The sequence below is a fragment of the Oreochromis niloticus genome, linkage group LG23 (genome assembly GCF_001858045.2).
Source record: "Oreochromis niloticus isolate F11D_XX linkage group LG23, O_niloticus_UMD_NMBU, whole genome shotgun sequence".
Classification (NCBI taxonomy): Eukaryota; Metazoa; Chordata; class Actinopteri; order Cichliformes; family Cichlidae; genus Oreochromis; species Oreochromis niloticus.
In genome coordinates this window covers 22,366,718-22,390,067 of record NC_031986.2, presented here as the reverse complement: position 1 = coordinate 22,390,067, position 23,350 = coordinate 22,366,718, and the positions used below count along the sequence as shown (strand labels likewise).

At 41.2% G+C, this 23,350-nt stretch overlaps 1 protein-coding gene across 5 annotated transcripts in view; it reads left to right on the top strand.

The window, feature by feature from the left end:
- Nucleotides 1-23,350, top strand: part of si:ch73-383l1.1 (receptor tyrosine-protein kinase erbB-4) — a 354,983-nt gene that overhangs the window by 194,605 nt on the left and 137,028 nt on the right. For all 5 annotated transcript variants that reach the window (XM_019351950.2, XM_019351949.2, XM_013276352.3 and 2 more), the window contains exon 3: nt 18,653-18,839. In XM_019351950.2, the coding sequence (XP_019207495.1) occupies nt 18,653-18,839 (187 nt within the window). The remainder of the gene's footprint in view (nt 1-18,652; nt 18,840-23,350) is intronic.

Sequence of the window (23,350 nt, the reverse complement as noted above, 5' to 3'; positions counted from 1 at the left end):
AACTGGTTTGTACAGCATTTCTTCTTTTGACATGTTGACAGTGAAAATAGTACAAAGAAGCTGAATACAGACGTTCAATGATGCAAAGGTTTTGTGTTTACATGTGTTTTGTGGTTCCCAGTGTGTATATCCAGATTTTTTATGAAGATTTTCTCAAGGCTGACATTTTCAGATTTCATATTGTGAAACATCCTGACAACTCTTTGATGGATTGCTATGCAATTTGGTGCACCCATTTATTGCACTCTTAATAACTCTGGTAGCCCTCTGACATTTCATCTAACATGATACTCTTGACAACTTTTCAGTTTGTCCAATATTTCAGTTTATGATCAAACACATTAAAAAAAAATCTCATGACAGTCCCATCAAGTTCATCAATAACTGGTAAACACTGACGCAGAACACTTGATTGATTGGAGCTTACAGATTTCACCATCGCAAAACTGCATAGTGTAAATTATAAGAGCAAAACAACAAAAATAATCTGCTCCAAGCTTGTAACACCACACACAATTAGATGAAGCACACACCAGCCCTGAAGTATCAAGTCAAACCTGGTTATTTTTACCTACACTATTGTAGATAGTCTTAAAATATGCATGCAGATGGTGAGCAGTTTTCACCGGTACTTGTCAGTTTCGTTCCTCACAAGTAATCGTCAGGTTGGATGCAGGTTTAATTTATGCCATGCTGTTCTGCTCAATAACCTCCTTTGCTTCTGGATCCTCAGTGATGACTTGGACCTATTTTTTGCTATATTCTGAAAGCCGTGGCTCTTTGTTTCACACCATAATTAAAAGCCTTATGGAAGAGATATTATTCTGATTCTGCACAGTTTTATTCCGTGTCATAGTATTTCTTTGCTAACTTTTCTTGCTTCTGATCCATCTGGGATCACTATAAATGTGCCTAGCAGAGGCATTATATGTCAAGGAAAGAAAGCATACCAGTGTTTTCCCTTTTACTTACAAGATTTTGGCAGGAACTGGTGAAGAAAGGGACTGTCGAACTTCCACTCCTTAGTTGTAGAAGGCAGAAGTACTGTCACATTATCCTACTTGAATCCATGTGTAGTACAGAAGGTTTATTCACTATTGCTGAAGTTAGATGAGAAGTTTGGCACACCTTTCCTATCTGTTTGCTAAATATGAAGTTACCACAGTAACCGGCTAACTTATTTCAGCATGAAGACTGAAAACAGAAGGAAACAGCTTGCCTGGCAGTGTCCAAAGGCACCGTCCAAGATTGTTTCTTTCCCAAAATATCTAAAGAGAGGAAAAGAAGCAGAAGCACACTTCGATACCCTTGCAGACACGATTTCAGTGGAAGCAATAGCTAGAAGTCACATTTATAATTTGTGTAAGGCAGCGTGGGGCTGGTATCAGGTGGATAAAGAGAGCGTCTGGTCTTCTGCTTGACAAAATTCTTCAAATCCAGTGAGGCTTGATGTAAGCGAACACAAATCGTGAACAGAGAATTCACAAGTTTGTAGGCTGGTAGTGTAACGTTACACAAAACACCGTGCAATATGCCAGAATGAAGAGACGCACCAGCGTTTCTGCTGGCCTGACTGTGCACACAGACACAGTCAAAGCTGAATAAAGGGGAGTTTGTTAAAGGCTTCAGTCGGAGGGATTTAGGACGAAAACGAGTTCATCACATACCAGGTAACCAACACAAACCAGAATTCTTGAGACTGAAATGGTTTAGGTTGCCACTGAGATTATAATTGTTGTTTGTCAAAGATACAGTTGCAAGGTCATTTGGTCAAAGAAGAAATAAAGCACACAGACCAGAAAGATACATGTGGCGTATTAAACTGAGAAATGTTGACAGCATGTTAGTAAAACTGAGAGACTTTATTCTGACATACAGTAGTAGTCACAAACACACACACATGTGTACACGCTTTGTATTACTGCAAAAACAGGGCATCCATCTCTGATTACGGCGCGTTGATTCTGGAGTAATGAAGTAGTTTATCCCTGATACATGTCGTTCGCCGCAAAGTCCCGATGATGCCCTCTGAAACCGATTTCCTCTGAGACAAAATGGTGGATAAATATTCACTCTCACCAGTTCACGCGCAAGCTTGCACACACACTTCATAAAGAGACGAGAGAGATCAAATCTGACATGGCTGTAATCAGTTCCCCCAGCTGCCTGGTTCTGGCCTCAACGTGATTTTAGTTTGCAGATTCTTCTGTGTGCTTTTTATTAGAAGAAAAAGAGTTTAGTCCGGGTTCTTCGCTCTCTATGTCCTTCTCAGTGTGGTGAAAATAAACTGGATTTAAATATTGGTGTTAAAAGCAGGTGAATCTAAGTTCACGTTATTTTCTAATGGCAAACGGTTCCCACTGAATCTGCCAAAAATCAAACTGCTCAACTTTTCTGAAAACCTAGATACTGATATACATCAGAACTTGCCATTTAAAAGTCAAGCTTGCAAAGCTGAAACCTAACTCAAGTTTCTCTTTAGGAATAAATCTTGTTTCTCTCTCCAGAGGAGAGGGCACTTCATTTCTACCACTTTGTTTTACCTTTATTGGATTACAATGATCTGCTCTCGATGAGTACATCTCGATGAGTACTGTATGCTGTTGCTCGGTGGTCATCTATGACTTTTCAGTTAGTTCGTTTTTATATATGAATGTCTGCTTGGACTGAAATTTAAAGGTGTTTGTCTGACAGCTAAAGCTCGGCTGAAACAGTTTCAGTCTGGTGCTGTGATCCCAAACACAGCACCAGACTGACAACAGAATGACTGAAAAAGAAAATAATCTAAGTGTTGTGATAGCTTGTGCTGTGCGATACTGCAAATTTTGGTATCGATCTGGTACAAAGTAAACAGAGTGCCAGTATTGCCAACACCAATACCAATACTGATACTGTTAACCTAGAAATTCAACTTATGTAGGATAGGGCAGTGTGTCATGATTTATGACATCAGTCATCATAAATTTGCAAATTCCTTTTGCCAGTCAAACCAAAATGCATCACTTTAAACCACGTGAAGTCCACTTATTGGCCAGATGTATCTCGATCAGGTAGTAAATACAGGAAGAAGGCGCTGTGTGAGAAAACAGAGTTTACGTTCATTTCACAACTTGTTGCAAGGCCGTACGGACCGTTGCACATCTATAGTACCTCACTGTACTATAGAGTCAATAACAGCGCCATGATTCTTATTTCCCTTCAGTGTTAAATGGACTCTTTATCAATGGGTGTTTTGCAACGGTACATTTCTTTGACAAGTAAAATTCTTGCTTTGCGAGAGTACCTAATCAGCTTAGAGTATTCTTCCAACAAAAAGACAATGTTTTAAATCATTAAAAGGATGAGTTCTTGCAGCTTTGTAAGTATTATCTTATCAAAACCAATAAAGGCGAATAAAGTTTGCAAATTAAAAGCTATATTTATTCTTATTTAAATAAACCTTTTTTTTGATCCCGTGCTACATCACAGTACTTTAAGAGTGTTCTGTGTGAGAGGAAGTGTGATTTATGTCCTCACTGGCCTCTCATAACACAATCATTAACTGTAACTGCCATTCTGTTTCCATACATTCACCTCCCTGCACACTGGGAATTCATGCATTTTGTCTTCTTTTTCCATTGACATATAAATTGATTATCCGGGCCAAGTCTTGCATTGTCTACCTATGGCTGGATCCTACCTCTGCATCCAGCCCAATCATCAATCACTTGGAGAGGGCCATTAAGCAGCTTTTCTTCACCAGAAGAGTGAGCCGACATTGGGCCTTGTATAGGACACCCAGCTCTTCCTTCTTTCTCTTCTCCCGGGCTCTTCAGCCCCCCCATGTAGCAGATTTGCCTCTCCTCCAGATGGGGAGGGGAGATCCTGCCGGCTCTCAAAAACAGTGTCCTAATATGAGATGACCATGAATAATGACGGGCTTAAATATGAGATAGGGCAGCTAGGTGGTATAGCAGATAAAATGCTTCTTGCTACATCTCTCCATAGCCACTGTCAAGCCAGCTGAAGCCAGCCTGTGGCTGACGTGCACTAGCTTTGTCACATAACTGCATTATGTAGGGTCCCCAAAGGCTACAGCATAATGCGATCTGCTGTGCGACTGTTGCCGGGTTTCTACAACAGCCTCGCCTCATGAGTTATGTATTAGTGTTTTCACTGCAGCTTAAGGATCAGATACTGTACTGCACTGTCACTGTTTTAGTCTTGCCTGCTAATGTGCCACAAACCTTCCCCTTTGGTAATTTTAATTTCAGAGTCAGGGTCTTTACTGTAAATGCGTCTTGACAACACAGACGCCTCATGGACGCCGCTCATGAAGCAGGCCTATATGAGATTGTCGGGCTGTCTGAGACAATAAATATCAGTGCCAAAAGCCAGTAGCACAGCAGATGCTGGAGGCACACCTCTGGATATCAACACACATAACCCCCCCCCAGACACACACACACACAAAGCAAAGTGTCGTCACAAAGTCATTTTCAATGTCTGATGTTGAAACTGAAACATGTCCATCTCTGTGCTGCCTGACTTCTCATGTCTTTCAGTTCTGGTGATTCTAAATGGAAAACTGTACAAAACATTTATTTACAGAGTGCATTGCATTTATTAGTTATTTTTTTAAATTAGGTTCTAGGAAATTGCAGTTAGGCAGATTCAGCTTCTTAGTCTCTTCTCGAAATTTCTTCTACTTTCTTTCCACATGAAGCAAATCCTGAATAAAACACAGAAAAAGGTTAATAAAAAAATGTTCACACATCTTCCAGAGTTTAGCTGGGTCCCATCTTAACGTGGATTTTTTTTTTTCCTAGCATTTGATCTTAATTACTGTATAACTTGATTCAGGACAGTGCGTGAGATTAGATACTTTTCCAGCAAAAGCCCTGTCCAATTAAAGCACTTTGATTGAGCCGGGCAAGAAATTGACCTTCCTTTTCCCTAATGTGCTGGCGGAGAAGTTAAAATACCTTTAAGAGGAGTACATTTCAAGCCAGTCTACATCGACATGAAAAGTGTTGTGTGGGTTTAAAGCTTTAAGGGACTGAAACATGAAGCTGATAGGAGTTCTAAGAACTGCCACTCAAGGCTTGCTCCAAAAGGAGGTTGATTCCATTAGACTACCATGTTAAAATGGCCACCTTTGCTTTACACATAAACATGTTTACAGCTAAATACAAAATTGTTTGGTTCTCTTTACCCAGTTTGTAATGTTGGTGTTTACTTGTTAAAATATTATTGCTTAATGTGCTGTTTATTGCAGCACATTAAGTAATAATGTGCTGCTAAAGGTTCTGCACTCCCGGTTTGGTGAATGAAAAGACTAGAATCTTATTAGTGCTACACTCACTCTAGGGGAAACAATGGTTGGAGACCATGACATGACCAAAATTATTAGTTCAATGAACTCGCGAACTTGTGGCCTTTGAAATGATTCCTTTGAAGATCGACCAATCCCAGTCCGTTGCTTCAAAGTGACTTTGGTTATCAAGATGGCAATGCAACATCAAAAAGATGAAGTTGGTTTCCTGTCAGTGTACAGTGATGCACTATGTTGGACTGGTGCAGACCAGTGTTCATGGCCACTGTTAGGTTATATCAGGGGCAACAGACACCAGCGTATATTTAAGGTCATAATCATGATTAGGTTGGTTCACTGAATTTTACCTTGTGTACTAGCATCATAGTGTCTAGGGATTGAAACTCAACCAGTCAAAAATCTGCTGGCAAGCACAAAAACACTTATTACATGAATTATTTCTAATTCTTTTCCCCCATGCTGTACTGCTACACTGAATCTTGCAGTTCCTCCACCTGCCAAATCACACTTTAATCCCTTGTAATGTGATGGTCTTTATCCAGTTTTTGATATACACTCTTTTGTAACCATGCTAACCAAGCTAGCTAACACTAACTAATAACTCAGCACTCCACTGTCTCGTAACTTCGAAACAAAGAAAAATCATGTTTTTTATTAGGTTGTAGTACCAGGTACCTTTATAGTACCTATTCAGCCAAGTTCCAAGCTAACTGACTCAAGCTGAAAATGACTGACTGCATCCCACTGATTGGCCAGGGAGGTGTAGTATTGCCTTGACGTCCTCCATCGTTGTGTCGCATACAAATGACATCACAGGACCTTTGGGCCACCTTGCTCTAACAACTCCATTGCAATGGACAAGGACTGAAACCGAGCCGAGTAGGTGCCTGTGGAAAAGAGGCATATGTGTTCACCCTGCCGACCTTAACAAAGTACCTGAGGGTACTATTAGCAAAACTTGAGATCTGTCTTGCAAGTCCTTTTGAAAGCTTTCCCAAACCCTACACAGATACCTGCGCTGAATAACTCATTTTCACAGTGACATTTCATGCAGCTGGATTTTTCATTTATTCCAAAGTCAATGGCTCTCCTCTCAAAGGCCTTGATTTTTTTTTATTTTTTTTTCCACAGGATTCCTCAAAATCTTGAATGTCACACCCGAGTGCTCTCAGCATACTTAGCAGCCAAACAGTCACATGAGGTGAAGGAGTGCATACTTCTCTTACAGAGCTCATTGAAGCGAATTGGTAAACAGGTCCCTGCCCGCCCATTGACTTTGCCGCCGTGTGGAGGAGTCAGATTGTGGCGGCGCTCCAGTCGGATCAAACTGTAGAGAGTCGGCAGTCTTGCTGCTGACATGCGCCGCTGCACTCTCCTTGACTCACTGGCAGAGTGCTCTATATGTATGGAAATGAGCCATAATCACCATAATATGTGTCCCATCTCTTGTATTTTATAATGGTGTTATTATACTTTTTCCCTGCATGATGCCTTTTCTCCCCCCAACGTTCCCCTTCTCCTTCTCCACTTTAGTGTACCTTCCCTTCTAAATCTCCCCTTGTGGCTTCTTCAGCCTTCCTCCTTCCTTCAAAGAGTCCTTCCTTCTTCTATCCCTCCTTCTCCCTCATTTACACTCTCACTCATCCAGATGACAGGAACAGGTGCACTATTAATTATGCTTTTAAACATATCTTCGCTGTGCTCCGCTTCCTTTCCCTTTATCATTACGCACTTCCAAATGCTTCACCAATCTGCACCCCCTAGACTAAACGTCTAAAATATTGTTCTTTCTAGATTGTTGCGCGTCTTCACTTTGGCTTCCTATGTCCTCTTCTTCTCTTGGTGCCAACGTTTTCATTACCACTCTCTAATATTTGCATATGTATGGAAGCTGAGAGCAGCTCGTGCTGTTTTCAGGCCTGTTGGGTGAGGATTGTGACTTAATTGTTTCATTATCTCAAGATATCAGACTGTTTTCACATGATCATGTCTGACTATCTCATTATCTCAACACAGCAAATTGTGATTTTTGCCGTGCTCGTGTTTGTTATCCCGTGATAACAATTGAATTACATTATTATCTCAAGGTATCAGACATTGTTTTCTCATGAGCGCGACAAATATCTCATTATTTTGAGATAACAAATCTGTGGTTTTTCAGAGATCCGACTGCTTCACCCTGCTGATTTTGTCTAAGAGTCTATCCAAATCGGCTTAGCCTGGTGAAAGGGACACTGTCAGAAGAAAAGACTGGAGTAGATTAAATTTAAAAATAAATAAATAAATAGACCCGCAGTGAGACTAACACCCCTCAGATAGAACTGTCAGTAACATCTACCAATGGATAAACAGTCTTGGATCAAAGCAAACCTTATCATAATGAGTTATTAAGGCAGGATCAGATGAGATCAATATTAGGTTTAGCGTCCAACGAAAGCCACCACCACATGAATCGCTTCACCGTCTCCTTACTGTGAATAAATGAAGACAGTTCTTTTAATATTACTTCCTCACTGGGTCCTTTGAAAATGGACTCAAAGCTCTTCCAGAGGTATTCTAGTGGGTTCAAATTATCCACAGAAAAGGGCAGAAATAGCAACACATGTTCTTTTGTCAGGATTAAGAAGCTTTGTGCACAATTCTGATTTTCTCAATTTAACCAAGAGGTTTCTGGAGCATTCCCAACCAATTCACCCCAAAGCCAGAGCGTGCACTGTTCAAGGAAACTGCTTCTCAGACTCTACAGGCCTCGTTTAGCATGTTAAGTGTTAAACTTCATTCACAATTAGATAAAGGCTGGATAATGAATATCACTTTTTTGGAAGGGTTGCCAGGAGAAAGCACATGGCAGCACGGCTTAGGTTTGCAAAGTTGAATCTGAACAAACCACAAGACTTCTGGAACAATGTCCTTTGGACAGATGAGACCAAAATGGAGATGTTTTACCATAACGGACAAAACCAAACTCAACATTTCAGCACAAACACCTCATACAAACTGTCAGCACGGTTGTGGAGGGGTGATGATTTGGGCTTGTTTCTTTTTCAGCCACAAAATGACTGAAAAAGAAAAGAATCAAGGTGTTACAGAGGGTCAGTCAAAGCCAAGACTTCAGCCTGACTAAAATACTGTGCTGGGACCTTAAGAGATCTTTGAATAAACAAATGGCTGCAAACCTTATTGAACTGAAGCAACACTGTACAGAAAAGTGGACCAAAGTTTCTTCGCAAACTACTCAATCAAGGGGTTGTTAGTTCTTCACAAATAGGCTCATTTACTGACTTCATACAAAAAATGGATATGAGTGCTCTTGGTTTAAAAAAAATCCTCGGAAAAGTCTCTTATTGGACATATTGGCCGTCACCATCTTGAACTTTGGAGCCTTGAGTTTTCCCATTTAAGCTGTTAGAAATTGTTTGCTAACAGAATTGTAGTCACTGAAAAATCTGGAGCATAGATTTACTGAAGTGGCTGTTGGTACTATTCAACACACACCGATGCTTTGTGCTTGTACAGATTTGCATTAACCACAACCATAAAGTTCTAACACTATAAACACCAGTATTAGCTCAAATGTCCGTGCTACTGCATGGACTTCCCTGAGTTCAGCTGTCATGACGGGGCTGAAAACATTTTTATTCATGCTGTAAAGTTGGGCTTTCTAACATGGCAGTCTGTGGGGGATTGACTCACTCACTTTTTATGGGCAGCCTCGAGTGGACATTTGATGAACTGCAGTTTCTGGGACTCATTTTTCCACTGTGCAACTTGGAAATCCGATTTGAATGGCAAAACATCAGTTTCACCGCTTTTTACACCTGGTTCCATTATAATAGCCCATGCATCATAATCTTATCCCACATGGAGTACTTGTAACCACTGTCACCAATTAGTATTAATTAAGGATCATAATAACAATCAATCATGCAGTTTACTGTGGTGTTGTGGTACAATAAACTTTATAACATGCTTCATAATTAATGAAAGTGAAATGAAAAAAAGATAACACAGAGTACATAAAAGTAATGAATCATAATCACATTTATAAAAACACATTAGGTTCATATGTGAACCTTTTCAAAAACACCCTAAACAAACACAGTTTTATTATTCTAGTCCATTTCTCACTTTATTTTTGCATTTGCATTGTACTATATTATTCCTGAATATCACTTAATGCCTGTGCACATAAATGTATAGCCCCTGGTGTCTGTGAAGGCCAATCCAGACTGTAGGATTTACATTATTTTCATCATGTACAGCTCTTCGTTGAACCCTTCATGAAGGCGTCTGCAGTTCTGTTTTTACTCATTTATTCAGGCTTTTTTCTCTAATGTTTTTTTATGCCCCATAACTGAAAGTTAAGAATCAAGAAATAATTATATGGTATAAAGAAATATGAGATGATTTAATATTTGGTATAATGTATTGTAATATGTTAAAAATTAGTATCTTTCATATATTTGCTCAATATTGATCTTTTATCGAGGCACTTTTAATGGTCAGTGAGTGAGGCTCCTTACTCGTCTTTGAGCTTTTTGATGGAGCACAGGGGAAGAGGAGATTAAGTTTTCCTTCTTCAACTACAATTCTAGATATATGCAATATGCTATACAGTTGAAAAGTCCTGAACAACCCCTCATTTGATTCTATTTTGCTTTGAGGGAGCCAGGCTTTCTTGCTGTTTTTTAAAGTGCTCTTTAACAACAGTTCTCTGTGCTATCAATGGTTTCCTTTGGACATGAGTCTGGTTCAAAAACACATGATTTGTTTACATTTCTTTAGTCAAATCTATGGAAATGGCAGGCTAGATCGATAACACAGTTTGAATGACATGAAAGAGTATTTTGCACCAGCAAGGTGACTCCCAAAGAGCTCTTTGCCTGAAACCTTCCATATGTCAGCATTGTATTTTTGCAGTGTGTCCTTAAAAGAAAAACAGAGTAAAGTAAAGAGTGGAGAACAAATGAAGCATCAGGCCTAAAAAACTATCTACAGTAGATGAACAGTATCTGAAAGTCATGTCCTTAAGAAAAGGGGGGAAAAAATCCAGCAAAGACCTAAAAAAAGGACCCGAGAGATGCATCTGGAACTCCAGCTGATTCATCGACTGTTCACTGAAAAGTCATCAGAAATGGTCTCAGTGGAAGGATGGCTGTCAGGAAACCATTCTTAAGGAAGGGAAACAGGGAGAAAACCCTGAGGTATGCCACTTTGCACAAGAACCGGCCCTGAAATCATAGGCAAAAGATCTGATAGAGTGATGAATCCACATTTGAGATTTTTGATTCCAGTCCTCATCAGCATCTACAGAAGAGGTCAGGAGAGAGGTACAACAGTAAGTCTACAACCATCTGTGAAACACGATGGAGGCTCTGTCATAGTCTTATTTCATACAGTGGTGTTGGGGATCTTCAAAACTGATAATACAGATTCATTTTTCAACCCCACAATGATCCAAAACACACTGCCAATGCAGTAAAATCATTCCTGGATAGAAAAACATACAGTGGAACACTATCAGTCATGGATTGGCCTCCCCAGAGCCCGGACCTCAACACTATTGAAGCAGTGTGGGATCATGTTGACAGAGAACAGAACAAAAGGCAGAAACATCCAAAGAAGAGCTTTGAATGTCCTTCCAGAAGCCTGGAGAACTATTCCTGAAGACTACTTAAAGAAATGACAAGAAAGCTGCCTAAGAGAGTTCAGACTGTGCTGAAGAATAAAGGTGGTCACACCAGAATATGTTAGAATTGTACAAACCTTAGTGTAGTTCCATGGATGTTTGCACATTTCAATAAATCATTGCTTCTCATTCACATTTTCCTTGCAAAATAAAAAGAAACTACGGTGGCCCAAAAGTTTTGCCCATCACTGTTCAAAAAAAGTGTGTGTAGCTATTATTTTTTAAATTACCATGTCTTAAATTCTTTTTCCTGTAAAATAAAAGTTGTGTAAAGTCTTGGGTTTAGCCCAAAGGCAATTCATGGGAGGACTTGCACTGGAGAAATCTGTATGCATATCTATCAGCTGTGTTGGCAGCGTTTCTCGAGTAACTGCAAAGTAAGTTAGATGAATCCATTACTGAAGGCGCACAGGCTATTACCCTAAAAACGTCATGCATTTTTGTTCAAATGAGCGAGCTCTGAATGGCGTGTAGCCCATAGTCGCTTGATGGCATTCACCTTCTTACCAACTGTTGCTAAAATGTAAAATGATACAGTTGAGCGTGCGCGCCAGCCTGGAAGGTCTCGATTTCTCAAATGACAAAACTGTTTACTCATTTCCTACAAATACTCCTCCTTCCAAATCAGAGTTACTCTATTGCACCATGCGAGCTGAATATCTGCGTGTCTGTACTTTACAAAAACATTTCCACATAACTGGAGGGCTTGCAGGTGCCTGAGCTCAGCAACTCCACCACACAGCCTCGGTTTCCAAGACAGCACGGGCACCTTCTATCATGATTATGTTGTGGGGAGTAAATAAAGCACTTTTTTGGCTTGTCTGCCTTGGCCTGGGTGCCGTGTATCCTGAAGCTACAAAGTGCAATTTAGCAACATGTGAAATTCACATTTTACCCAGAGGTAGAGCAAAAGAAGAGAAGAAACAAGCCTTTCGGGAGCGCATGAGATTCTGTTTGACTGAGCGCTCCACACTAGGCCGCTAATTGCCTGCGATTGATGGCAGAAAGCGCTAGAGGAAACGTTAAACTTGCAATGCATCATGGGTAGTTGACCCGTGTCGACTCAGTCTTGTCTGTGCCTCTCGGCAATGTTTCTTTTTCACGCGTAGGCGGGGGTTATTGGCATACGCGAGGCCCATGCGTGCATTCAGATTTGTGTGTTTGCGTGTGGAGCAGAGAGGAAGTTGTGCACAAAGCCTTTGTGGCGCTTAGAACAGGAAAAACACTCTGATCCATCAGACTTCAGGCTCGAATCAAAAGATAGCTTCTAAAATAATGACCTGCGCTGTGCAAAGATTTTAGAGCCCTTTTTCTTTCCCCTTTTTTGAGCTGCTTCAATGGCTCTTTCAGTCACCGGCTCAAGTCATTGTAGGGGAGGATTAAGGTGTGTGTGTGTGTGTGTGTGTGTGTGTGGGTCGAGGGTTCATGCACCTTGCTGGTACAAATTAGCCCTCCCACTCACCTTGTTAAGTGTAGTTTTTTTTTCTTTTTTTTGGAGAAAATACAAGGAAGGGGGGAAAAAAAGGCATCAGTTTTGGTGCCCACTGTCCACCTTGTTAAATCGGAGCACACAACGCCTACAAGGCAGCGGTGGGCAGCTACTCCGAGTAGCATCCTCCAGCTTCTGTGTTTGTGTTTCTCAGACAGAGCGCGGTTGATGCGGCAGGAGGGGAAATGCAGGTGCTTGTGTTTACTTCCCCCCGGACCTCCCTCCTTCCCTCCCTTCCTCCTCCTCCTCCTTCAGCACTGAGGAATGCAGATACATATTGATCGAGAAAGCGTTCAGGAAAAACAAAACAAAACAAAACCAAAAAAAAGCTATTTATGGCAACAGAAGGAAATTAAATAGTGTCAAACAAAATTACTGAGAAAGAGCAAAGTAATCCTTTAATTTAATTAGGTACATTACAACAGAAAAAAAAATCCTTTCTAAGTCTTGGGGTTTTTTTTCCCTTTTCTTCTGCTCCTGTCTCCCTCTTCGCCTCCTTTGCTCCCGCTGGAAGGCTTTCCCGTGGTTGCTAAGCAACAGAGAAACAGTTTTTCTTTGGTTTTGCCAGTGGCTCCCGGAGGCTGGCAGGGAGAAGGGGGCACAGTGGAGGCACTGTGGAGTCTGCCAGCAGCCGAGTGCATGCCTACAGCTGGGTCGGGGTTGCGGAGCAGCCCACGATGCCCCTGGCAGGCACCTGGAGGGTTACGGCGGAGTTAACGGTAGAAAGGGCGAGCTCGCGTAGCACTCCGGCCCTCAAGCTGTAAACATGAGGTCACAGAGGGGTCAAAGTGATGAAACGGCGTGGCTTCCAGCCGAGCGGGGGCCACGTCAACCAAAGGCCCTCGGAGAAGAAAGCCTTTCCTGAGCTCTTTGTTTTTAAAGGCTGAGTCACAAGTGGCACAGAGTTGCATAAAGTTGCACAACTTTCTAACAAACAGTTCGCAAAAAAATATAGCAACACATATTTGAGAGAAAATGATTTCACCGAGGGGTTTTTGACAGGCAGTGGAGTAACTCACAATAGAAACTCTTTCTTCTAATAAGTATGCTAATCAAAGCCTACACTGAAATGGATTCTACTGCTCTTTTATTATGTTGTTCTGTCTCTTTTCAGGTGATTGACACATTGTAATCTTGCTAATAAGCACCTCCAGTGTCTGTTTCCTTCCTATTGTGTTAGTGTTATAATAGGCCAACCTGGCAGGTGCGTAGTGTTTGCTTAGCACTCAATATAAAAAGAAGCTAATCTCAGTTACCTGCTATTATCCTGAAACGCAGCCACCCAGCGCGCTGCGTCCTAGCTGTCACTTTCTGCTAATGTCCCCCAGGGGTCAGCAGCCAATCAAACCTCACATTACTCATTTCCTCCCTCCCCTCCCAACCAATCATCCACATCATTATTGGCCTGTCTCTGGTCATTAGGATGTCTCAGTAGCCGCCCTGTCGCTGGATATTTCAAATGCCTTTAAATGAGAGTTTACTATTTAATGAAGATTTCTGCAGGACATGAAGGCAAACGAATGCCTTGAATTCATTTCCAGGGCTGAACACCGAGGCCTTTCTGGTGAATTAAAATAAAGACATTCAAAAATTCAAAGGGCTCACCTCAGCTACAAGTTGAAATAATTGCTGCTTTCAGTTCATATGCAAGACTCGAATATAAACCAAATCAGAGAACGTGAAAGGCCTGTGCCTGTATTAAATCCTTAACTTATCTTAATCGAGGAGGTACACAGCAATTCTCTCCAGAAGACAATTTTTTTTAGCGACCTTGATGCCCCGTACACTAAAGAAACACATGTTGACATAACCAATTTCTATTATCTAATGCTGTTTTTGGGATTCAGACTTGTGGTGAACTGCAGTCAGCAACCTCGGCGGTTTGTAAGATAGCTTTGGGCAAAACACAGCAAGCTAGCTGTCGTTAACACTACAGTCGCATTAGAGAGAACTTGGAGACCATGACGCAACCAAAATTATTGCAACCGTGAACAATTAACCTTTCATCTTGTTGCTTTTTAAATGGTTAAGGGGGATAAGAACTGCAGCCACTCGCTGTCACCTGCCGTCTTCAAAGAAACGTTTTTGTGCAAACTAGACGGTGATAGTCTGCTGTCAGTTCATGGTTGATTGGGGTCAAGCTGGCCATTACAGTCTTTGATAATTGAGAAATTAATTGTGATATATGGGCAAAAACTGCAAATTCGTTACTGTCAGTTGGAAATCTCCTGTCATCTACATAAACAGAAACTCCTGCAAGAGACTGCTGACCTGTTCAGAGTGTACCCTGCCTTTTGCCTTATGAAAGCTAAGATCAGTTCTAGCTCCACTATCACCCTGAACTAGATAAGCAGGAGAAGGTGAATTAATGGATGGATGAAAATTCAGAAATTTTTTTATAAATGGTGAAGTAGTTGTTGCATAACAGCAATTTAACGGCAAAGCTTGAAACCTTATTTTTAAACTGGCATATAACCAGGGTTGAGTTGTATTCTCTGTTCAGTACAGACTGTCTGACTGTGATTGGAAGCAGGTTTCTCCTGTCCAGGTGACCTGTGCAATCCTGCTGCAAGTACATGTAGTCTGTCCTACTGCCCATCAGTCCGGGGTCTTTCTGTGTGGAGTTTGCATGTTCTCACCGTGTTTGCGTGGGTTCTCTCAGGGTACTCCGGCTTCCTCCCACAGTCCAAAGACATGCAGTTAGTGGGGTTAGGTTAACTGGTAATTCTAAATTGCCCATAGGTGTGAATGGGAGTGCGAATGGTTGTCTGTGTCTATGTGTTAGCCCTGGGACAGACTGGTGACCTGTCCAGGGTGCACCCTGCCTCTCGCCCTAAGACAGCTGGGATAGGCTCCAGCCTCCTTCCCACCCTGAAATAGGATAAGCGAAAGAGAATGGATGGATGGATGTTTTTTGCTATTTTACTTTATACTTTACTCTAGTTTCACTGTGCCATTACTGAAATTTGGCAGTTATTAGTTAAATATAGCTGACAAAGTAGGGACAGCATTGTTTGGAAGTAGATTAACACTGTTGCCTCACAGCAAGAAGGTCTTGGGTTCAAAGACCAGGGCCTTTTTGTTTGGAGTTTGAATGTTCTCTCTGGCTGCTGTGGCTTCCTTTCACAGTCCAAAGACATGCAATTAGTGTGTGTTAGGTTAATTAGTGATTCTAACTTGCCCATAGGTGCCAATGTGAGTGCAAATGGTTGTCTGTCTCTGTGTTAGCTGTGCGACCCTGCACCTCGCCCCATCACACCTGGGATAGGCCCCCCCATGACCCGGAATTAAATACATGGAAGAAGATGGATTGATGGATGGATGGATGGATGATGGATAATAAAGTATTGCAGTGAGGTTGCAGGTCTAAGGCACTTCAGTGTTTGGTTCAGTTTTCATGCCTGGAAGCTGTGTCCAGACACAGAGTAAGGAAGCCGAAGGGCATTCTCGCTTTGATTTCTATGCCATTAAAAGTCATTGTGCAGCCACAGGCTTTTACTACCCAAAAGCTACACCCATCTGTTTTAATCCTTACATGGACTTGTTTATAAGCTAACATTAGCAAGTGCTGTTGACCAATGGCACTGGCGGTATTGAGGCAAGGGGCATCGGTACAAGTAAACTGGAATCTGTGAAAATTTGATCCCGTTTTTTAACTAAGGAGAACAAGAGGATAATACTCACAAAAAGATGTGCACACTCACACTTTTAAGAAGTAGTGGGTTCCAATTAGCTTGTCAGTGGTGGTTGGTAAAATGTGTTAGTGCACCATTTAGCAGCTGTTGTATCTACATTATGTTTGTGATTATCTTTCTCTCTCTCTGCCTGTGAGTATAAGCAAGCCTGCACTGCTGTTTGAGTCACTCACATAACTGATGCACTGCCACAGCGATGGATTTTTAGCAACGAGGGAATAAGCTGTCTCGTAGATACACACACATACATGCGCATACACAGATAAAGCTGCATATCTGGTAATAATACTTTATATGAAGTGGCAATTTGGTGTCTGTCTGATTGATGTGGCTCCCAGTTTTCTCAGTTTTCTTCTTATGAGGGCTTTTTCTGTTGATGTGTCAATAAAGTGCTAGTCTACTGTTGACATTTAACCCCAAGTTTTCAGTTGTTTTTCTTAATTTGTTTAGTGATGACCCAGGGTTGAGGACAAACGCTTTGTGGAGAATTCATAAAAAAGAAAAATACTCAAAAATTCAAAGAGCCTGCCTTGGCCCCATCCTTATGCCTAACTTGGCAGATGAATAAATTTTCCTCGACAAGTGAATAACGCAGTGGTAATCAGCGTGATTTTTTGTGACTTTTGAGAAGGTCAATTGATGCACAATGAGGCAGATGGTTGAGGTCTTCCATGCTCTTCAGCAAGGCACTCAGCATGCTGGCGCTCTCTATTTTCACATTTTATGAGTCCCTCTCAGGCACATTATTTTTCTTTTTTTGTTTTTTTCATTGTTTGGTCACACATTACGTCAATCCCATGTAGTTTCTTCAAAAGCATATACTGCTGAAGCCCGTGAAAATAAATCAAACCAATACCATTTATATTTGAATAAGAAGAATATATAGAATATAAAGATATGATTGCTTATTGGGTCTATGAATGTGATGTGCGACTGCAGATTCCCAACCCTAAAAGAACAGTTGAGGAAATATAATCAGAGAAGTGCAATCAGTCTGCAACTAAGCTGACATTTTAATCATTTTGGTCTGTACATCCACATTTTTTATGAGGTTGACATTTCAAAATGCAAATAACATGCTCTCTGCACAGAAAATGAGAGGAATGCAATACAGCTTTAACTATAGTCGACAGAGCTAGCAGGCATTGGAAGAGAGGAATTGGAGGTAAAAATGTAACTTTCCATTCACTTACATTTTAACAACCAGTCGTACAACAGTTGGGTTTAAATCTGAAGTTATGGTTATCATTTATTTAATGGTATCCAATCAATCGTCACATTGGATGATTCCTCAAAAGCAGTTGGATTACTCCCTAATTTGGTCTTGGCAACTATGCTCACTGGCTACTGTGTTACGTTAAAGCAGACATCTAATCAGCCGATCACGTAAAAGCAACTCAGCATGTTAAGGCATGTAGACATGATCAAGATGACCTGTTGAAGGCCAAGCTGACCATAACACTGAGGAAGAAATCTGATTAAGGTGTTTTCAACATGGCATAGTTGTTGTTGTTGGTCTGAGTATTTCAGAAATAACGAAAAATAACTCAAATAAAAAAGACAAACTCTGTTTCTCTGTATCTACTGCCGATTCATTTTCTTCCTGGTAGTTTCCATAACATTCAACAAAATCTGCGAAAGATGGGACTTTTTGGTATCTTGTAATGTTCAGGTTACAGGCTAATCTTCTGACTGTGATTAAAAAAATAAGTCTATGCATTAGGTAAATGCCAAACTTGCATGTCCTGCAGAATCAACTAGAATGTGGGACATTGTACCAAGATGTGGAACCTCGGACAAGGATTAAAAAGGATGTTCAGTCCCTCATAAAGAGACACATGTTGTCAGCCTAGTCAGAAGAGAATTCTCTGTCTACTTTGAGCTGATAGAGACCCAACAGTAACTGGAATAACCACTTGTTACAACCAAGATGGGCTACAGCCACAGAAGATCACAGTAGTTGCTGCTCTTGTCAGCTAGAAACAGGAAACTGAGACAGGCTCACCAAAATGGGACAATAGAAGATTGGAAAAATGTTGCCTGCTCTGATGATTTGCAAATAATGCTGCAAAATTCAAATGGTGGGGTCAGAATTTGGCATAAACAACATGAAAGCATTAATCTATCCTGCCTTGTATGAACGGTTCAGGCTGGTGGTGGTGGTGTAATGGTGTGGGCGATATTTTCTTGGAACACTTCGGGCCTTTCTCACACCTGCCTACCTCAGTATTGCTGTTTACCACGGCCGTCTCTAAGATATCCAGCCTGGTACTAGCAAGGTTAAATTCAAACTGGAAGCTGGTCCTGAAACCTAAATAAATAAATAGTTAAAAATCCTAGCTATGGTGAAAATATGGTTATACATTTATAACAACTGGTTAAAGTTAGGAATGTTGGCTAATTTGATTCGATTGTTCTTCCATTTTCAATCATTTAAAATGATCTTTTTTTTTCTTCCCATACAGTCTATCAAAGAAGTGACCGGTTATGTGCTGGTGGCGCTCAATCAGTTCGACTACCTGCCACTGGAGAACCTGCGGATCATCCGAGGCACCAAACTTTACGAGGGTCGGTACGCTCTGGCCATCTTCCTGAACTACAGACGGGACGGTCTGTACGGACTAAGGCAGCTGGGATTACGTAACCTCACAGGTCAGAGTTATGTCATGAGTGAAATGTATTTTAAACAATACGCTCAATAATCAGTATGTTCCTGTGAAAACCTCTTCACGTTTCTCACTTATCTTATCTTAGGGGACAAATAAGGCAAAATACATTCATAAATAAATAAATAACACAACCAAAATAAATATATTTTCATCACTTTAATTATGATAATTCACTCTTAAAAAAGTGAAATGCTTAGCAATTTAAACTCCCTCATAAAATAAATAATAGCATCTTTTTTGTGAATTATGCATGTATTTCTCAGCGCCCTATAAAACACGTTGCCATTTTCGGCACTACAAATGCTTTGGTTTGACTTGTTTTTAACACCCACATATACAGCTTTAATAGGGCCTTTTTAATTAAGTCACAAATCGGAGTTCGACTTTTGAAGTTAGGTATCTGCCACGCTGGCAAATTAATCTTCAGTGTTGCCATATAGAGAGATCAAATGTCTGTGAAAAGTCCTATTTTCCTGTTAATTACATTTTGTTTACACACTCCAAAATGGGCTTCTTTCATGTAGTAAGTTTTTGGAAGTGACTGTGCCATGTTTTATGCAACAGCTGCTCCTTTTTTTTCACCCTCTTGTTTTTGTCATGTCAGCGTGGATAAGCTAAAGTGGATTGTATTTGGAAAGGGTAGCTTTTTGTCTGCGCTAAATTTATCTGCGCATAAGGTCCTTGAGTCGCGACCTCTGCATCAGCTAATCTTTGCCATTTTGATGTGACCCAGTGCTAGAGCGACCTTCCAACTGCACTCAGAATAACAGAAGCAAGGACTATGTTGTATTACAAGCTTTGAAATCATGTTTTTCTGCAACTGCTTCACTGTCTCCCTACCGAATTACATCCATGCCACTCAATTTTCTCATTATTTCTATTAGTCATGTGATGTTCACAGATTTAATGGCAGTGCGGCTGCTAAAAGGTTAGTTTTTCCCTGCATGTCGAGGAGTCAGATGCTACCTTAATCTGCCAGCTTGGCTCCAGCATTGCCATCCCTTGGAGAAAGAAACACAAGATGTCTCAGGAGGAACGCTGGCTGACGGACAACTGTCACATGCGATCTTAGGAGAAGCAGTAGAGTCTGGGGGGGTCGTGTGTTCTCTTTTACAGCATAATTTGACGCTGTACTTTTGGGAACTGCAGGGAAGATGGTACACAGAGAGAAGGTCAGGAAGGAAAACAGAGTGTTCCAAGAAATGAAGGCGATGTCCAAGACTGGATAAGATGGTGTCATATTTCAGGACATCTTAAACAGGCATTCAGCCAGTTTTTATTTTAACATATCAAAATATCAAATAATTGTTTTTTCACAATATAGTGGCTATTATCAGTATTTTTCCTTTATATGAAGTGGGGAAAAAGGCAACTCAACTGGTGCCCTGCAACCAATCAAAACAGGCAACTTTTGCCACATGTTGACATTATGTCAGAAATTGCAATGAATCTGGGTACATAACAGAGCAGTGTGGGATCATGTTGACAGAGAACAGAACAAAAGGCAGAAACATCCAAAGAAGAGCTTTGAATGTTCTTCAAGAAGCCTGGAGAACTATTCCTGAAGACTACTTAAAGACATGACAAGAAAGCTGCCTAAGAGAGTTCAGACTGTGCTGAAGAATACAGGTGGTCACACCAAATATTAAATATCAAGGTTGTTAAAATTGTACAAACTCTGTTTTTGCCTTGTATACTGTAATTAAATGTTTCAATAAATGTCTCCAACTATTTCCCATTTTCCATACAAAACACAAAAAGGAGTGGCTCAAGACTTTTGCACACCCAAAAATGAGGTGTAAGGACACTGTGTCAAAAGAAAATGAAAAAAGATGTCATTCATTTCATTCCGCATGAAACATGAATCTCTATCTGGCAGAAGAAAGGCGTTCCTGCTGTCAGAAAGGGCAATGAAGGTAAAAAGGTAGTGATGGGAACTGAAAGGAAACAACTCTGGACCTGGGATGGGCACTGTAAGCGCACACCCAGGGAGGCTGTCCTTTACCACGTCAGAAAGATTGAGTGACTGAAGGAAAGAATATAAAATTGCTTGGAAATGAAAAATGTCAGTTAGGAGCTGCCTGTGTTTGTCTAAGTCTCCTCATGCTTTGTATCATACAGTATCAGTCCATCTCATTCATTTTATAGTCTACTAAATGGGAAATGCCTGTTAACTGCTTGTAGACAAGACTGCAAAGGACAGATCACGAAGCCGTTTTGAGTCTCTAGACGGCTTCTTCTTTGTCTTTAATCTTGTTGGATTCTGGAAGAAATTTGTTGGATTCCTTTACTTCGCCAAAACAAGATGAAATTCTTGTTCTTCCAACACGGATGCAGCTAAATCTTCTCGAGTGTTATACCATGGCCAATGGGAAAAATCACATCCAACACGTATGTCCTCTAAAGCACAGCCAAAGTACGAAGACAAACGCATGAAGATCCGCCAGTGACTGACGATTGTTTTTCAAACCAAGGTATCAGAAATAATTTGTTAGAATTGAATCAAATGAATTAATAATAGAAGATCATTGAGCATACGGTTTATTGTAGCACATTTAGGGTTTAGGGTTTCCTTTTTGTTTTCTTGCAGAGGAGATTGCCAAAACATAGAAAAAGGGAAGGGCAACAAACTGGCCAAGCCACCGGGACACTTCTGCTATATCCCACTTTCTTGTATTTTGCCTGAGGTTTCTTCTCTGGCATCGATCTGCCTACTTTATTCCTCTCTCCTGTGGGCATTGCAATTTATCCCACGTCTATCCTGCTCTCTCGCTTCAGGCAATTTCTTTGTCTGACGTCTCACAGACGAACCAAATTAAGCTTGGTGTAAAACAGAAGTCACGTGTCTTGAAGTCTTTTTGTTACGTCTTTGAAAGAAGGTTCAGCAGGAGCAGTAAAATGTTAGAAGCCCATACATCACCGCTGGTGTTGAGAAGGTTGTTTGGCAGAAATTTATAGTTGGCTCTTATGCCGTTGACTTTGCAGTGGTGTTTTTTATTTTTTTATGATTGATGACCAAACAGTGGTCCATATTGAACACCTGACAGATTTAGTTTAATATGCAGTGTTTTATGGAGTTGGAAAGCTGTGATAAAGGACTCCTGAGAGAGGGCACGCTGACATCCTAAGCCAGTAAACCGGTAGGACGTCTTCCATTTCGACCACCCTTACAAAGAGAGCGAGGCCTAAGAGCACCTTTATCCCTGAATGACTCATGATGGGCAACACGTTGCTCTTTTCAGTTCCTGTGCTGCAAATAACATGGACTGAAAGGATCACACGCAAGGTGAACAGGAAATGTCATCTTATTGGCCAACTTGTGTTTTGATTAAGTCCTTTCCCCCCCACCTTTTTTTCTCTCGCAAGAAACAGCTCAAGCAGGTCCACCTGTTCTCTAAGGTGTTTTGTTTCCCCTGAAGTGAAACGATTGCGTGATCAGTTTGCTTCATAAGCAGGCAGGAGCGAGACAATGATGCAATTACTGTCCAGCATTTCTGTACCGTTCCATGTTATCGAATGACCGGTAAGTCCAGTAGTTTTTGTGCAACGATCGGGCTGTTGACGGTGGAAGAGAAAGTGTGGGATCCTTTCCGAGTGCAAGAAATTTCTCCCTGCATTATTTATGCCCACAATGCATAATGCACATCTCCAAATTTCTCTCTCTCTCCTTTTCTTTTTTTAACATTTTTCTCCAAACTTTTGGAGATTGCGTCGATCCACAGAGGCAGAATTTACCTTGGGTTTCCTGCCTGTCTGCCTGGCACTCCTCCCGTGCCCCGTTTCAGCACATAATCAGGATGGGCGCCTCACAACGCTAGACTTTAGTCCATACCGCCTGATCCCAACACACCCTGGTGCCGCAATTAAGCCAGATCCAGGCATGCATATGGATCAGTGCAGTTCCTCTTGATTCCCTCCACACCTCTCCCTGGGAAAAATGGGAAGTACAGTATCTCTCTCTCTCTCTCTGTTAAGCTGACAATTAGGCCAGCAGATTATTCTCCTTTCCTTAACGACGAGAAAGATAACATGCGCATTTGCTTGGATTCATGTATGATGTAATGTACTCATTTGTAATTCATTTTCTATCCCACCACCGCGTCCGCCATATCTACAAGGGATATGCGCGTGGCCAAGGAAGAATATATTCAGCATTTCTCGCTGCACACAATACATTAAACAACAGCTTTTCGGCTACTTTATCCCTCTGTGGATTTAGTACACAGTAGGTGTCCGCAGAAAGCATGAAATTCAATTTGGCTGCGGAGTCAGTATGCATACAGTTGTGCAGTCTTCATGGTAGCTGGGATATAGAGTAATCTGTGTTAAAGGAACTCCTCTGATATTGACTTGTTCAGCTTCACCCTGTGCTCCTCAAGCTCTTTCTGAGCCGGTATATAACACGCATAGAAAGCCACGAGAGCTGTGTGCATACATACACCACGGCTCGCTACACATTGCAGTGCTAATTACCCCATGCGGCGCAGCAGTGGG